Source organism: Rosa chinensis, chromosome 6 (assembly GCF_002994745.2).
Source record: "Rosa chinensis cultivar Old Blush chromosome 6, RchiOBHm-V2, whole genome shotgun sequence".
Lineage (NCBI taxonomy): Eukaryota > Viridiplantae > Streptophyta > Magnoliopsida > Rosales > Rosaceae > Rosa > Rosa chinensis.
The window spans coordinates 61,846,493-61,865,304 of NC_037093.1; the positions used below are offsets into that span (position 1 = coordinate 61,846,493).

An 18,812-nucleotide genomic window follows, 5' to 3' on the forward strand; every position below is an offset into this window, starting at 1 on the left:
AACCCTCATGAGGATTGTTTGTAGTGTAATTAACCAAGCTTCAAAAACGGATCTTCAATGAGGACTGATAGTCTTGAACCAGGACTGAAAATTCAATCTATTAGGGACAATCGGACAACGTGCAGCAAGGGAAAACCAATCTTGCCAAATTCAATATGTGCATTCCCATTATGGTCCAACCGTAGAGGGATTTTTTATACATGGACCAACCGTAGAACTGAAGTACGTTTGGATAGAGCCTTCGCCAACGAGAATTGGTTTGATGCATGGGCAAACTTTGAATGTCGCACCATTACTCGTGTTAGTTCTGATCACTACCCCATTATGGTCACCTGCAGAAGGACTCAACAGTCATATAGGGCTCCCTTCAGATTTCAGAGCATGTGGCTAAAGCAAAAAGATTTCAGGCCTCTTGTGCATGATTTTTGGACAAGTCTATCGTATTACGGATGTCCTATGTTTGTTCTTTCATCTAAACTACGAGCCCTCAAATTTATGTTGAAACATTGGAACAAATCAATATTTGGAGATGTCCACAGCAATATGTTAAATGCAAAAACAGCTCTTGACAGGGTTCAAAGTGAAATTGATATGTTGGGACCCTCTATTGAGCTCTTCAAGCAAGAGGATGAGGCCAATGTTGCTTATCAAACTGCGTTATCAATGCAAGAGACTTTTCTTAGAAGCAAATCAAGGGTTCGTTGGTTGGCTGAGGGAGATAGAAATACTTCTTTTTTGCATAAACTGGTGAAAGTACAGCGAATTCGTAACTCAATGGCATCTCTTAGAGAGGGTACACAGGTCCTTAATACTCATGACCGGATTGCCACGCATGTAGTAAATCATTTCAATTCTCTGTTTACTCGAGATGACGATCTTATTGACACTGGTCTGGTTGAGCGAGTTATACCTGCATTGGTGACAGAGGAGGAAAATTTAGCTCTTGCTTTGATTCCCTCTACAGACGAAATCCGATGTGCAGTTATGAGCTTGGATGGATTTAGTGCTCCAGGCCCCGATGGCTTTAGCGGTGATTTTTTCCAAGCCTGTTGGGAAACAGTGGCTACTGATGTCGTTGCAGCAGTTTGCAGCTTCTTTGAGAATAAGTTTATTCTTCCCAATTTTAATTCAAGCACGATTATTCTCATTCCAAAAAAGGAAGAGGCAGAGGTAGTTTCAGATTACAGACCAATAGCTCTAGCCAACTTTGTTTTCAAAGTGATTACTAAAATACTTGCAGACAGGCTTGGGCAGATAGCTTCAAGAATAATCTCTCCAAATCAAAGCGGCTTTGTTAAAGGCCGAAATATTGTTGATCCAATAACCCTCACTTCAGAGTGCGTTAATCTATTGGATAGAGAGAGTCGTTGGGGTAATATTGCTATTAAATTTGATATATCCAAGGCGTTTGATACTTTGGATTGGGGATTCTTGTTACGAGTTCTTAAAGCTTTTGGCTTCAGCTCAGTGTTTATTGACTGGATTCATGCAATACTCAAGTCTGCAAGGCTATCTGTACAGGTGAACGGGCAAGCTTGCGGTTTTTTTGAATGCTCGCGTGGTGTTCGACAAGGTGACCCTTTATCACCGTTATTATTCTGCCTAGCTGAAGAAGTGCTTAGTAGGGGTTTGAGCCGTCTTGTTTCAAAGAAGAAGTTCTCTTGCATTACAGCTCCCAAAAAGTTGTCACCTCCATCTCATGTTCTATTTGCTGATGACATAATGGTGTTTATGCAGAGTACATCTCGAGGTATGAAGGCTCTAATGAATTTTATGAGTGAATATGCTTGCAATTCAGGGCAGGTAGTGAATAAGCAAAAGTCCTCCATTTTTCTGGGGAAATATGCAATTCGAAGAAGAAATTTTATCAAACGTACTTTGGGCATCAGTGAAAGCTCTTTTCCTTTCAATTACTTGGGTGTGCCAATTTTTCAAGGATGCCCAAAACCATGCTATTTTCAGGCCCTAGCGGACAAGGTACGTTGCAAACTGTCTTCTTGGAAAGGTTTACAATTGTCTCAAGCTTCTAGACTTCAATTAATTAATTCTGTTGTGCAAAGTCTTCTCACTTATAGTTTTCAAGTCTATGAATGGCCTACCTCTCTGCTAAAGAAGGTTCAAGCTTGGACTAGGAATTTTTTCTGGTCTGGAGACCCCTTGAAGAGGGGTAGTCCGTTGATTGCCTGGAAGCTTTGTTGTATGCCTACTGACATCGGAGGATTGGGGTTGAAGAACTTATTTACTCTTAATAAATCTCTTTTGTTCAAACGATGTTGGGACATCGTTCAAGCCTCTTCCACATCTGCAAATTTCCTCCGAACTAGATTTTTCAACTCTTCATTTCAAGTCAAAAAGTGTTATCAGCGATCTTCAGTGTGGCTTGGTTTGAAGAAGCTTTGGAGATCTTTTTATTCTGGTGTGCAGTGGGTTGTGGGTAATGGCAAGAGTGTTCTCTTCTGGTCTGATAATTGGCTTGGCTCCCCTATTGCAGAAACCCTGACTATAAATAATGAAGTGGTAGACTTTTTTCATGAAAAGGTGAGTGATTATATTGTTGACCAGACTTGGTCTTTACCCTCTCAAATGCAAGTTTTGTTTCCAGATGTTGCCACGCAGGTTCTGCAAACCCATCTGCCAACTTTTGAAGCAGATGATACTACTGTTTGGGCACAGGCTTCTTCCGGGTTGTTAACGGTCAAGGAGGCTTATTCATATCTCTCTTCTTTTCCTCCTAGTTTGGATTGGTGTAAGCTGATTTGGCACAAGGCCATTCAACCTCGCAAGAGCATAATTACATGGAAGGTGATGCATGGGAAACTCCTTTCAGATTTTGGATTGCAACGTAGAGGGTATTCCCTATGTTCTAGGTGTGAATTTTGTCATAATGATACAGAGACCATTGCGCATATCTTCCTCAATTGCAGATTGGTCAATGAGTTTTGGGTATGGGTTTTACATTTGTTTCGGATCAATATTCAAGCTCCAACATCGATCAATGCATTATTATCTGCAACTTTAACTGTGAGGTTAACTCCAGCAGTTCGAAAGCTATGGATATTTGCCTTCTGCAATGCAATATGGTGTTTATGGACAAAAAGAAACAAGTTAAGGTATGATGGTGGTTCTTTTCAGCTAAACATTTTCAAGCATTTCTTTTTACTCTCTCTAAAAGAGTCTGCTTCCCTCTATTTCTCCCACTTTACAACCTCAGCAGGAGCGCTGCCAGTTTTTAATTTACTTGGTCTTTCACCTTTGAGGTTAAAAGCTCCAAGGTTTATCCAAGTTTACTGGCATCCTCCTTTAGGGGATTGGTTAAAAGTTAATACTGACGGTTCTTTCAAGGGACCTCAAGCAGCAGGCTTTGGTGGAGTATTTAGGGATTCAGAGGGCTTGTTCAGGGGTGCTTTTGCACATAGAGTTATTGTTTCCAGTGCAATTGAGGCAGAACTTTCGGCGGTTATGGAAGCTATAAGGGTGGCCTCAGAAAGGGGCTGGCAGAAACTTTGGCTGGAAACAGACTCTGTTCTAGTAGTCAACTACTTCAAGGCACCTCAGTTGGTTCCTTGGAAGCTAAGAGTGGCATGGGCTAATTGTGTGAAATGTGGGCAACTCATGCAATTTAAAGTAAGTCACATCTACAGGGAAGGAAATGCATTGGCTGACAAATTGGCTGACTTTGGAGCTACCAATATGGGTTCTATTTGGTACATTAAAGTCCCTTCTTTTGTTACAGGCCTCTATGGACGAGATTTGACATCAGGCACTAACTACCGTTTTAGGTAGTTGATTAGTTTCTTCTTTCACTATTGTAATTGTTTCTTTTTAGTTGTTTTTTCTCTGTACGAGTAATTGGTACTTTCAGTTGTACTTGTTCAGCTTGTGTTTTCTTATGGCAAGGTTTTGGCCTAGCCCCCCTTGCTATGTATCTTTTATTTTTTATTAATAAATTCGGGTAAGAGCGCTGAAAAAAAAAAAAAAAAAAAAAAAAAAAATATGTGCATTCCCATCGGTTTATGTCTTTAGGCTTTTCCTATTCAAATATATTGATTCCAATGTTTAATTTGGGTATCTTCACATGTACGTCTCCACTCTCCACTAACAGTATCCATTAGGGGTCGTCAATGGGCAGGGTAGGGCCGGCCCTGCCCAAAATTAATGGGTTCGGGCCGGGCCAAAACATATATTTTTTATTTTTCGGGTTGGGCAGGGCCGGGCTTCTCTTAAAAATCAAGGCCCAGGGCCGCACGGGCTTTTTAGGGCCGGGTTGGGCCGGGCTTTTTTGGGAGGGCAGGGCCGAGCCCATTATATTTATATGTCATATTATTTTGTTAAAAAAATACAAAAACCTATGAAAAAATGATGATATGTTAATTATTGAACAAAATAAAATACAAAATTAAAAAAACATATGGCCTAATGCAATAATTAGTTCAATATAACTACATAAAAATATATTAATACAAAAATTGAATGGGCTTTCGGGCGGGCTTATAAGACCGGGCTGGGCGGGCTTTAATGGGCATATAACTGGCCAGGCCGCGGGCCGGGCCTGGGCTTTGAACCCTCCGCCCTAGCCCTGCCTCGTGTCCAATGGGCAGGGCCGAGATGGGCTTTTATGCGGGCCGGGCCGGGCTTTTGCCCACTGGGTCGGGCGGGCGCCCATGGGCTTTTAGGCCCGCGGGCCAAATGATGACCCCTAGTATCCTTGTTCAAATCAAAATTTTCAAGAGCCCTAAACTTATGTTGTACAGAATACATTGGATTTGTACTTATGAAAACAAACTAAATAGCATATGATCATTATTTCTTGATGAATTTTTCAATTAATAGAACTGCAAGAATTCAGTTCCATGGTTAATGGAGCCATGGATGCCAAGAGAAATAGCAAATGAAGCACAAAGAAAGAAATGGACGCAGAGGAGAAATAAAAATGACCAGAAATCCCTAACTTATGAATTCAGTTCGAAGACTAGGTTTTTTTTTTCCCTTGTGGTATTCTAACGACGTTAAGATTGATTTGAGAAAAAACAAAAATTCCAAAAAGATTGTTAGCTTATGTGGCACAGTTAAACTCATTGGATTAGAAGGAGGATTAGGATTTTATGAAATTTATGTAAAGTAACTTTAGAGGATCCAAATCCATTCTTTAAAGTTGTTTTTTTTTTTTTGTTCAAAGAGCATAACTATGTCTTTGACTCTCTCTCGAGAGGACTATCGTTAGTTCCTCTCTACGGCGAGCAACGACGACAAAACGTCTCGTCTGCTTCTTTTTTCATATTGCGGCGGCGATAAAATCATTTGTCTGTCTCTCTCTTTGGGTGGAGGAGGCATACTTGCTAAGGTTGGTGGGGATGGGTTATGGTTGACCGAATCTGGCATGGAGGAATTCCAATTGGCAGTGATGGATCTACTCTCTATCCGACAATCTGTGTCGGGGAAGGCTATAGTAGAGATCGGGGGTCCGATATAAGCTTGGTGGTGGTTGTGTTGTGCATCTCTGATCGGGTTCGTCCCGAACTAGGGACTGATTTCTTTATTGCTTGCGACGGAGCTCCTCCTTGGGAAGTAGATGCGGTTGAAGGGTAGGAAATTGATACTTTGATGGCGGTGCCGTCCAAGATCGAGGAGCTCTGGATCCCGGATGCTGGTGGAGCGGTTTGCGTTGGTGACGGAGGTAACCTCTTCTCTGGCGGCTGGATGGAGGCTGTGGAAGATGGAGGTTGGTCTTGGTTGGTGACTTGGGCCTCCAAGTAGGCTTGCTTCTTTGGGCTAGGGTTCCTTGTGGGCAGTTTTGATTTGTGTTGGTGGGCTCGGTGGTTCTCGGCCCATCAGCAAAGTGGCACTTTGTTCATTTTATTGTTGGTCATGATGTCTCTTTTCAAGGTGGAGGGCGAGGCTGTGAAGAGGGTGGAGTCTGCTACTGCCAAGAGTAAAGTGGAAGGTGTTATGTCACCTTCTACTGATAGTTTAATTTAATTCTTGTTTGGGTCGCAAAAACCAGAGCCATAGTTGGTTCCATTTTATGTCTGCTTCGAGGTTTCTTGGTTTTGTTAGAATAAAGACGAGTGGATTTTCTAAAACGTGGGTGTACTCGGGACTTATTGGGTTCTTGTTTTTCTACAATAGGAATTTAAGAGGTTATAAGAGCAAGTGCACCCGTAGTCAAGAAAAGACAAAGTCAAGAATTCGACTAGTCAAGATGCTATTCACTGCCACTGGACATGGGTTTACACCCGTTGTTTTTCTTGCCCGGTCAATATTGTTCATTATTATATAATTTGAGGGGGTCTCGAAAATCGACTTTTTACACATACATAATTTGGGAAAACTTCCTTCATGAAAGTTATAGAGATCGTCGATACGATCTCGTGCATACATGGAACGCAATATTCGGAGTTCGTATGAATTAGTTATAAATTTTTGAAAATTTGAAAATTTTCTATAAATAACAAAAATTTCTGGTCCTTTTTTATAAGGACAGATTTTTCTTCTTTTCTTCACTTTCACCCCTGAAACTCTCTCCTTTCTCTCCTCCGCGTCTCCTCAGACCCATCGGGTCCCGACCGACCCGACCCGAGTTTTCCAGCGCCGTCGTGCGTCCTCCGGCAGCGGACCCGAGCCATACGGGCTCGCCTCAGCCCGCTCGTCCTCCCCATAGTGGTGCCTCACCTCATCACTCAGGCCAGAAGGAGATCGAAGGCCTCCCACAGCCGTGCGACGTGACCCAGCCGGAAGTCCAGTTTTCTGGCATCCTCTAGGCGACTGGGCGACAAAATCCTGCTGCAGGTCGGCCACGTGGCACTTCTGGATTAGTCCGTGTCTTCCACCCTTGGATTTAGCCGCGTCTGTCTCTTCGCAGCTTCCTGATGTCACCCACGTTCTGTGGTTGGCCAAGCTGGCATCTCCATGACCTTGGGCAAGAAAATAGTCATCGGCTTGCCCCTTTTTTTTATCTCAGTCATGCAAAGCCAAAGTTTGGCTGGTCAAACAAATCCCGGTGGAAGCTTGTTTCTCTCCATGCCCGGTCAATACATCATCATTCCCTCACTTTGCCCGGGCAAAGTCATACCGGTGGACTTGCTCTAAGGAACGATTGCTTTCTGTCGACCCCATAGTGGTATTTCGTTTTTGTACTGCTTGCTGAACTTAATGAAATGGCTGACCTATTTCGATAAAAAAAAAAAAAAATTGTTTTTTTTTCCTTCTTGTATCCCAAAAAACATATAAATTAATTATGTGAATTGTGAAATTTGCTTTGGTATATTTTAGAATCCGGGACATGTCACGTGGAGTGAAATTTTGCAATTTCTAATTTTCATTTACATTAGAAATTATGGAAAGAAGAAGAAGGAACTACAACCTCTAGGTACCCAAAAAGTAACCCTTTTTATGCTATGAGTGTCTCTGCCCGTGGAGGCTTTGTTCTCTTCTCTCTCGCTTTTTCTTGGCACATCAAGTTACTACAGGGGTCTACAGCGTTTAATAAAAGTTTGTTTTTCATGGGTTTCATCATCTCCCTCAATCAAACTCATGTCCCAACTCCCATCTTTGTCTCTCTTTTCTTTTCAACCAACGCACACACAATAAATATCTATTACTTTTCTATGCAATTGAAAACAAATATTTATTTTTAGAAAGAATCAATGGAAAAATCGGCTCCTGTAATTGATTTTTATCGTAAAATCCGACTAAATCACTTAATAAGTAAACTAGTACTTTCAATAATATGTGGAGTTAGCAAACATCCGATTCTCTGAGATCTTGTGGAGAAATTTTACCACAAACCGAACCTCTGTGGCTCATGATTGCCTCTGAATATTTTCGGGCAAAAATAATTTTTTTTATTTTTTATTGTTCAATCACACGGTATCCTTAAAAGCTTTCTAGGCTCAGAAATTAATCCGTGTTCGGGAGATCTTGTCAGAACGCTTCCTCCCCCTGACCACAAAAAATATATTGAGATTTAACTCCAATAAGCTGAAAAATAATCTTCAATTGCCTTGCAAGTTAAAGCTGAAAAATAAATAAATGTTCTTGGGTGCATTATTCACAGTCTAGATAGTGCCACGTAAGATTAGAGTTACAATAGCGTTCTTGACGGGGGTCGGTCGGTCTTCCGGTCAAGTCACCGTGGTACTAGTTTCCCAATTTTTCATAGAAAATTTCTGAGAATATGTTACAGTACTTGCATGATTGATTCTCCTTATTGTACGCATATTATTATTATTAACCTACCCTTTTTATATTTCGAATAAAATCGAAACGATTTCCCTGAGCTCTATATAAAGGGCCAAAACATCACAATCGTTAAACAACCAAAGCAAAACCAATTAAACCCTCAAGGCATTTCCAGTTAGTTTCTCTCTCTGCCGTTTTGATACCATGGATTCACAGAGACTCGTCTTCGACAGTGTCAAGGCCGAGAAAGCCAATGCCATGAGACATTACCGGTGGCGCCAGAACCTCCGGTGGTTGTGGAAGGCGTGTCTGCTATTCGCGCCGCTCTCTTACGCGCTCTGCCGCGACGCGCCCCGCCAACTCCTTATCGCCGTTTTCAACAGCAACCTCTGCGTTTTTTTGCTTCTTAATGCCTTGGTTGTCGTCACGTGTGTTTTGTCCGGCGAAAACGTCGCCGGCAGCGACAAGTCCGGAGGAGTTACGGAGAACGATATTTACGGCGAGTACGTTGCCAACGTGGAGTCTACTCGCCGGAGTGACCCTGTCGCCGGATTCAAGGGGTCTGAGTTGGTCAATCCCGAGGCGGAGGAGGGTTTAGCGAAGGAGAAAGAAATTGTATGTTTCGTTTCTCGCCGGAGTATGGTCGCCGGATATGAGTCTCCGGCGGAAACTGAGACGGCTATTTTGCCGGAGGAAGTTTCAAACTTCCAAGGAATCGAATCCTATGAGAATGTGAATGTGGAATCTCTACTGCCGGTTTGTGAAGACAAAGCGGTTACTGAATGTAAAATTGTGGTCTCTCCAGTTTCTGCAGTTACCACGAGTACTAGTGGTAGTGGTTGTGGTGAGGAAAGCGAAAAGGTGAAGGGTTACCGGAGGACACAGTCGGAGAGTTTCGAGAAGAAGAGGAAGGAGCCTAAGAGGGGTTTGCAGCGATCGAAAACAAAGATGGAGGACTTGTCGGCTGAGGAGTTCCGACACCAGATCGAGCTTTTCATTACTGCTAATAAGTACATGATTCAGATGCTTGAGGAAGATAAATGAACAAACAGAGAGGCGGTTCTGTTTGTTTGGTTCATTCTAGTACAAATTTAAATAAGTAGGGATGGAGGTAATTTGCTGGTAATATTTCACTGGTAATTTATTATAGTACAAATTAGTAGTTGCCTGTTTTACAAGGCTTAGCAGAGACATCATGTACTTTTACTATTGTCTCAATCTCAGAGATGACAAGTAATGAAAATCCTATGGAGTTTGAGCATTGCGGTGTATCCTGATTTCTTGGTTCTGGGTTTTCTGCCTAGCTCTTTGATCATTAATTCTTACTTGGTATAATTTACCTTCCATGTCCAAGTATAATTTACCTTCCATGTCCAATAGTGAAATAGTGGATTGGTGTGTTCTTGAGGAGTAGGAAAGGAGTTGAAGAAGACTGAAAGTTTGATCAATATCAAACTACCTTGAAATGATGCCGTGAGATTCTGAGAATGAACTACCAGAATTGGTCAATTTTTATTAGCCAAACTGACAATGATAATATGTTGAATTGTTGGTTATCTGTAATCAGAAACAGACCGCTTTTATAATTATGGTTTTAGAAACAAATCAAAGGTCAATAGTCAAGACGATTGGAGCTTAAAAGTTGCCTTGGTTTTGGGGCAAAATGTATTGTGAGAAGACTTCAAAAGCAAAAGAACAAAAATACAGATCAAAACAAACTGGGAAGCAAAAAAAATCCCTTGAATTGTTTTATCAGAAGAAGAGGAGGAGGATATATTTGCGTTGGGTCAGTTTGATGTGGCTGCTCTGGGCGTCAGTGATTCAAACCAAAATCTCTTTGACTTTTGAGTCGAACTTAGAACTTCTTATTTACAAAGAAAAGACTTATGTCACTCTACTACTAACTATATGATCATGAGTCAAATCAATATATGCCACTCAATCATGCTTTGTAATTTCGATGGTATTGCAGAAACTTCTGAGACAATGCTGTAAGTTCCCCGGTTAACTTCCCAGTCACTTTATCATTATTTTGACCTCAAATTTACTATTGTGAAGCAGTGAATTTACCATTGCGCTGATGATCACGTATATGATTGAATTTTACTTTTGAAGCCGAATTCTGTGGCTTTTTGCAAGCACATGATAGCACTAAATTGTAGTAGCTAATAATATAGGGAATGATTTACCAGACTCAATGGGATTGATGTAATCTTATTCTTGCAAAAAGTCACTTTGTTGTGTACTTTAGGCATTCTATTGCATTAAACTATTAATGGTGATAGCCCCCCATGTCTTCCATTTTGGGTCTCTCATGATTACGTTTACACTAAGCTTTGGCTAGTTTGTTAATCTCTTACACACTTAGCTTTTGGGATTGTGATTTCTAAAGCACTTCTGGCAAGATGTAGTGCAGGTATAGCAAAGTTACCACTAATTAGTGCAGGTAGAGCTACCTGATATTTCAATTCCTTCAAATTCACTAGCATCATATCCATCATCCACTAATAGGCAACTTCTTGCCATCCCAAAAATTTAAAAGACCTCGACTTTATAAAATTAGTCATAAGTTTGGGTGCACTCCATGTGTTTGATAAATTACCTCAAAGAGTAACAAAACATTTAGATGACACATAATACAAGATGTTTCAACAATTCCCAAACCCTCTGTTATTGTTGTTGTTGTTGTTTTTTTTTTCTTCGTTGAAACAGAGATTGGAAGACTTGACCACTTATTTTATTAGAAAAAATAGATGGATACACCAAGTTTGAGGTGATAGAAGTCGAAACCCACAATAGCAAAGCAAACAAACAATACATGATCAACAAGCTAACGAAATCGAAAATTGGGCAAACCCAAATAATCCCAATTGCTATGAGAAATAACGAAATCATGAGGCACATCCCTCACCAAACCAAACCATCCGAAGAGAGGCCGTGGTTAGTAAGAGGATGTCTGCTACTCGGTTTCCTTCATGATAAAAGTGAGAAGAGCGGAATTGCATTTGAAAGATGTGGTTCCTAAATCATTTGTTGAGTTTGTGCACGCCCTTACTTTATAAAATTGATTTACTTAATATTAAATGCCTCAAAGAATATCAAGCTATTCAAATGACACATAATACACAACGTCTTTGCAATTCTTGAATCTTTTTGTGAGTTTGTACACTCCTTTAACTTTCGAAGACCTTTTATTTGTAATTTTTCTTTGTCATCGTTTGATCTTTTAAGGTTTGCTTTCTCAATCCCATCTATTTCAGTGGTTTAGGAGACGCATTGAAGAAAACAGAAAGGAGACCTGTTATTTAGTGGTGGTTGCAGAAAACTATTCCCTTTGGTGACTTGGTGTGGTGTAGTACAAGTCGTATTTGTTAGGAGTTCATAATTGTTAGGAGAACTAGGCTTCTTCTTTACAATGAAGCAGTTTGCTTCTTATCCACTTGATATTGGCACTTGTGGAACAAGAACCAAAATCCAAAAGCTATAATAGAAAAGAGGCTTTATTTTTAAGCCTTCTTTCCCTTTAGGACTTTAACAAACTTGTTTATGAACCACCTACACTGGTGTTTGGTAGGGGTGCTAGCTTTTTAAGCTTCCGTCTCAATTATTGTGCTTTGCTTTGCTTGGCCAACCCACTCCATCCGTACAGTGACCCCTAAGCCAGAAACCCTCCATTCAGAGAACGAAGAACCCTAAACGGGACACCTGTATGTGTGTTAGATTGGATCATCCATACCAGCTTTTCAACTTCGTAACAATTTGAATACAGCAGCAAAAAACGTTAAAAACCCCAACATTATTGATCTGGAGCAATTCCAGTTTTATAAGCTGTTTATTTTATCATCTAGTTGTTCTTCTTTGTATATATACTAATTCGAGCAGCACAAAACAATTGAGCAATAATATCTTTGTCCCTTGAATCAACAACTCAGTCCTTATCAGTACAGCAAATCAGCAATAACCAATATTTTATATGAATTCCCCTTTATTACGATAATAATTTAACTCGTTGCCTTTTTTCTTTTGCTCTATCGAAAACTAAATGAAAGTCTCTACTAAATCCATTACAGGATGATTAAAGGTGTCAAGCCTACTCGGAAGAGTAATGTATGTAATATGTTCGATGAAATATATGAAAGTGCGTGGTTAAACAATATGAAATTTTTTTAAGCAAAAGAAGATGAAGAAGATGACTTGTGAGTTCTTCTTATCAACATCTTATAAAGAAATGTCCCTAAATCGATCTTCAATTCGTTCTACAAACTATTATTTTCCACACCTATGTTTTTCCATCAAGTATAGATTAAATGTATAATCCTCATTAACAGAGATATAGGATATCATAAGAACGTTAGAATTTGGTGACAACCGACAATTATGAGAGCATTAATCTTTAAACAAAAGTCAACATCAGAAACATTAGAATGCGTCCCATAAGCTAGAGAAGAAATAATCCAAGTTGCTACTTATTATCATACTCAAAACAAGATTTCTGGCCCCAATCTATGACATTATGCATTTGGTTTTAACGTTTATAAACCCAAATGCCTAGTCTTTCCTAAGTGTCGATATTAGAAATCATGTGCCTAATTTGTTTATTAGGCTACGCTTTAGTATAATGATTTTTCTATGCCACTGTCTGAATTTAAATACCTTAGTTTGCCTAATAATCTAACATGCAATTATATTAATTATAAAAATTGAAAATGAAAATTGCAGCATACATGAGATGGTAAGTAGATAAATAAATTGATAGGAGAGCTTCTCAAAAGTACTATTCCACTGAGAAGAGCTCCAAGAAACCAGGAGTGCCCTAGGTCGAGTTTTTGCGAAATTCTGCTCGTCTGGTGGCCCTCGAGATAGGTGCAGGTTCGCCTTGTCACTATTGGGCCACTGCCGGATGGGTGTTGCACGCTAATTGCTCGGAAAGTTCAGAGAGAGAGGCGTTAGGCTCAAGGTGTTGGGTGGGGTTGGGTGGTTTCCAGACGAAATCTCTTGGTGTGTTTGCGTCGCGTTGTGCAGGGATAGGGCTCCGGCGTGGGCTCTGCAGATTCGGGCGGCAGCACGGTTCTGATGGATTGAGCGGCGGCGTAGTTCTAAGGAGCTGTGCTGCAGTGAGGATCTGGAGGATCCGGGTGGCTTGTGATTTTGGTGGAGTGCACGACTAGGCCAAGCAGTGGCCGTTGTATGCTAGGTCTGGTCAGCGCGGCTTGGTTGAGCGTGGTCAGCGTGGCGAGTTAGGACGAACAAGCAGACAGGTGGTGGGAGTAGACAGCGTTGCACGGACGACACACGAGGAGATGAAGTTTGGGCCTGCTCCAAATCCTGCTGGGCCTTGTTGTTTTGGGCTTCTCCTCTTTGGGCTACCCTATTGGGCCTTTAATTGGACTAGGGCTTTGGCCCTTGGCCCAACTCCATGTTTTTGGTTTTTTGTCTATTTATAATAATTTCCTTGTATTAGGAACCTAGATCTCTAGCGCCTCCGGCGTAGTACCAATGGATGATCCCCGCTACCTCTACGTATTTGCTATAATGAGTAGGTCTATTTCTATGTACCACTGTGGGTACTACCACTATCTTCTTGCCTATCTATGTCCTTAAATGACAGCAGAAGGGTATGTAACGGTCTATTCTATGTATGTAAGGGTATTTATAATAATTTCCTTGTATTAGGAACCTAGATCTCTAGCGCCTCCGGTGTAGTACCAATGGATGATCCCCGCTACCTCTACGTATTTGCTATAATGAGTAGGTCTATTTCTATGTACCACTGTGGGTACTACCACTATCTTCTTGCCTATCTATGTCCTTAAATGACAGCAGAAGGGTATGTAACGGTCTATTCTGGCTTGTGATGATTATACTATTTCCGCCCCAAGAGCTTGATTTAAAAAAAAATGGTCAATAAATTTTAGATTTTTTTCAAAAAAAGAAGAAGAAGAAGAAGTAAAGTTTAGATAAAATATAATTAAAGAATTAAGAATTGGACATGTAGAAAAATAATCTACCAACTTATAAAAAATAAAAATAAAAAGCTGAAAAAAATATAGAATAAAGAATTATTGAAAATTCACCTAATTAGAATCATTTGTATCAAATTGCATACTAACTAAAGAACAGCAAATAATTTTTCGTCATATGTGCTCTTTCAGCTTTCTTATAGACAAATCGGTATAAAAAAAATTAATTCACAGCGTTGTTAGGATTTTCTTTTTCTCTTTGCATTATGCCACTCTTCGCTGAATGATGGTGGACAAGGTTTTAGCATTTTAGCCATCTCTCATAATGAGAGGGTGACCTTTAGTGGTGGTGGTGTGGTGGCACTCTTAAACAACTTTTACGCAGTGAGAAAACTGTTGTCTTCCAAACGCTGTCTCGATGTCAAAGCGTTTATGGGTAGCATCTCCTTTGGAATATGAAGAATAAGTTGTCTGTGCATGAATAAGGGTGATCAGTGATAGAGTTTACAAGGAAAACAGAGAAATAGAGAGGAGAATAGAAGCTTGTATTAGAAAATGATAGTCTCAGTGTGCAATCATGAGCTAAAAACAACTATATATGCTAGAGCTAGAGAGCACAGATTACAAACACGTGGCACATATCTGATGTGAAATATTAAGAGTAATATTGCTCCCCCCCCCCCCCCCCCAAGTTTGATGGTAGGATGCTAACATCAAGCTGGAACATATGTGTAAGTGTTGAGATGAGCACAAAACCATCGTGAATAAATCTGCAAGATATCAAACCAGATGTGCGCTTCAACTAGGAGGAACGAGAGGCAGTAATTGAAAAGCATTATCAAATGACAAGGGATGACAAAAAACTTGGTTGAGCATCAATGACAGCGGCATTGACTGAGATGTGGAAGCAGCAACAATAGATTGAGGTGTGACAGAAGTTGGTGAATGGAATGCATAGTGATGCCTATGGAAGCATTCTGCTGCACTGTGACCAACCATCAAACAAATTTGACATGTCATTGAAGCACCAGAGCTAACAATTTGTCGGGGAGCAGATCTTTACAAGCATGTTGGAGCAGTATGGCCAAATGAGTAGCAAATTTGGCATTTCACATTGAAAGAGCTGCTGGAGAGTGTGTTTTGAGGTTGTGAGTTTCTATGATAGCACCTAGATGCAGAATGACTGGTCTTTTTACATAGCTGACACATGATTGAAATTGAGTAGCCTTGCTTTGAGAGACCTCCACCTTTGCTCATCTTTCCCTTCCTCGAATTAATCACACTATCTTCATTTCCTGTCTTAGCAACCAATATAACATTTACTCCAAGATCATCCTTCTTTTCTGCCTTGTCCATCATTACCTGATCAATTTGTAATAGAACTGTAGAATCCATTCCAACCAATGTTTCAGAAACATTCTAACCAATGTCTGCTGAAGCACCAAATTTAGTCATTTTCTCAAAATATGTTCCCACCAAAGTCTCTCCTGGTGTAGAAGCTGAAGCACCTATAATAGAATTACTTAGCTCATTTTTATCATTTTGTTGTGAGAAGCCACTTTTCAAACTTTGAGAGTTGCCCTGTAGTTGTTGAGGACCATTATTGCTTTGTGCTCCATTGCGAATTCCATTAGCATAAGACCTTTGCACTCCACTTTTTGCAATGAGACTTGTAGGTTGAGAGAAACAACCATAAACATATTGCTGTGTGGTACTGCAGTATGGTGCAGAAAGTTGTGAAAAACTAGGCTGCTGCAAGAAGCTTGAATTTTGAGAAAAAGAAGCATTGTGCACTTGTGATATTCCACCATAGGTTGCAAGACTAGGAGTGAATGTAGAGGGAATTGCTTGCTGCAACAAGTTACTATTGGTTTGCATTTGAGGCATATGAGTAACATATTGTTGATGCATACCACCATTGCTTCTGCAACTATCATCATGTGCCACAAATTCAGTCTTGGAAGGCAAGGACATAGACTTGTTAGCCTCTTCAAGTTCAGCTTCAGCAATAAGCAAAAGAGACCTTAATTCTTGTGTTGAAACCGAGTTATGCTTAGCCCTGATTATGGTTTTCTTGGTAGTATAATCTAGTGGCAAACCAAGAAGAACAGAGACAATTATGTCTTCATCTGTCATATGAATCCCTACATTAGCCAACTGATCACAAGCAGTCTTCACCCGATACAGGTACTTGTCAATAGAATATGAACCTTTTTGAATTTTGTAAAAGTTGGTCTTTAGTTGCTGTTTGTTAAACCAAGAAGTAGAAGTATACCTATCTTTGAGCAAACACCAAAGTTCTCTAGCAGTATTACTGCCAACAACAAGAGAGAGAACCTTACTAGATAGTGTAGCAGCAAGCAAAGACATAACAGCATAATCGTTTTGCTTCCAATGAATGTATTCTGCTGTTCTTTCATATGTGCCTTCTTTTTCTTCTGTGATCATATATTGAGAAGGACAGGGGAATGAACCATCTATAAATTTCATTAGACCACAACCTTTTAACATTGTCTCTAACAAAAACTTCCATGTGACATAGTTAGAGCCATCTAAGTAAACTGGAATCAAATTGTAGAAGTTGGACAGTAGACAATTTCTTAAGTCAATATCGGTATTCATGATGATAGGCAACACAGATCAACACTCAAAATTCACCACTAATGATCTCCAATGACTAACTGATGAACATAACCAAATTCTAACAACTTCTAGCATATGCAATGTATAGCAACTTCACACTAGTAACATATAAAATCCAGCAAAATAGCTCTATGATCTTCAACAATTTCTAATATGATCTTGAACAAATTCGGATGAGCAGCTAGGATAACAACAAATTCTGCACTTTTCTGAGTGAACAGCAAGGTATAACCTTCAGCAGTGAAATCAAACACTGATATATAGTACTAAATCTAGGCCTTGAAGTAAAAGTAATAACAAATCCGTAGCCAGTGAGCTGGGTTTTCAACAAGAATTGGACTTCTTTGAGCTTGTAACAGCAAATAGCTACTAGTAATGAAATCGAACACTGATTATGATAGATCTGAGCTTCAAAGATGTAGAGCAGTACTAGATCTTAGCAAATGTTAAAGAAACTTGAGCAAATCTGAATTTCTGAGACTGATAGTAAATCCTAGCTTCCAGTAACCAAATTGAGTACTAATTATAGTGAATCTGAGCTCTGAACATGCAACACTAACAATAAATCACAACAAATCTGAAGGAAAATTCGACTAGATCTGGTTTTTGCAAGAAGAACATATTTGTTTCTGCTGAAAATTGAAGATGAACTGGATCGAGTATGTAGAAGCTTGAATCTGTGCTTGAATCACTGTGAAATCTCTAAACGATTGTGGTCACTGATCGAACCTAGCTCTGATACCATGATAGAGTTTACAAGGAAAACAGAGAAAACAGAGAAATAGAGAGGAGAATACAAGCTTGTATTAGAAAATGATAGTCTCAGTGTGCAATCATGAGCTGAAAACAGCTATATATGCTAGAGCTAGAGAGCACAGATTACAAACACGTGGCACATATCTGATGTGAAATATTAAGAGTAATATTGCTAACAAGCAGTTTGTGATGAAATTCACAGTGGAGAAGGAGCGAAATCAGATCATCAACGGATTTACGGTCGCTCCCTGCTTGCCCTAACAGCCTTTGATGGCCTTACATCTTCGGTTGAGGTTTCGATCCTCACTTTTCTGATTTAGGTCAAAATTATAGGGTTGCCACCTATGTTGATGATTGAGGAGGTTTTGTACGTGGTTGGTTGCATGTTGGGTGAGGTACTCTTCCTTGATAAGACTGGAATATGTCGAGGGATGCAGGCCAATGTCCAAATCCCGCATAATATTAGGGTGCAGGTGAGATAGCCCTTTTTAGTGATGGAGTTTGTTTTCAATCTAGGAGTAGTTAATTACTATGCTTTGCTTGAAATACGAGCGATTTGATTTACTATAGGATATGTGGGTTGTTGGAGCACACTATTCGTAGATGGGGAGAGCCACCTGCCATGGTAGAGGCTAGCACGAGGCAACGGGTTCGTCCGTTGCAAACCCTAATCCTAGATCTTCTAGCATTTAGCGTAATTCTGGGCAGCTTAATTACAAGAATGGCAATGGCTCTCTGTTGTTAACTGGTGGAGGAGGAGCAGATGGTGGTACTCTGGCAATGTGGAAAAAGTTGATTTTTTCGTCACCGACAGTTAATCCTTTTAAAACTCTAGTCTTGTTCACGATTCCTAGATCAACAACACATCTGCTTGCTAGGTAGGTGGCGCATTATGGGGGCCACTAATGCTCGTGCTGCTGCAGGCTAGGAACGCATGCTGCTATTAATGAGAATGCAATGGTGACAACCCTGGAGGAGGTGGCGCCGGTGTTTAGAGTTAAATATAGGGCGGAGGGGGAGTTGTTGATCTATACCAAAAGTCCTAAACAGGTGGTGCCCTTGGAACCCATTCAGTTGGATTTTGAGCCTTCTCTGGCCCTTGCTTCATAGGTTGGAGGCATAATATTTTCACCTGCCAAGAAGCGTTGAATGGGGAGGTCACATGGCAGCAAGAACAAGCCCTAGGTGGTAAGAAAGGGTTCTCTAAAGAAGAGATGCAAGCTTCCTAAGAAGTCTAAGAAGAGAAAGTTGAAGTTCTAAGCTGAGGCTTTGAGT

General features: G+C 40.3%; 1 protein-coding gene across 1 annotated transcript; it reads left to right on the forward strand.

Moving 5' to 3' along the window:
* Nucleotides 1-57: 57 nt before the first annotated feature.
* On the forward strand, nt 58-3,783 carry LOC112171735. The gene has a single exon (XM_024308872.1). The coding sequence runs from the start codon at nt 58-60 to the stop codon at nt 3,781-3,783; it is 3,726 nt and encodes a 1,241-aa protein (XP_024164640.1).
* Nucleotides 3,784-18,812: the final 15,029 nt, after the last annotated feature.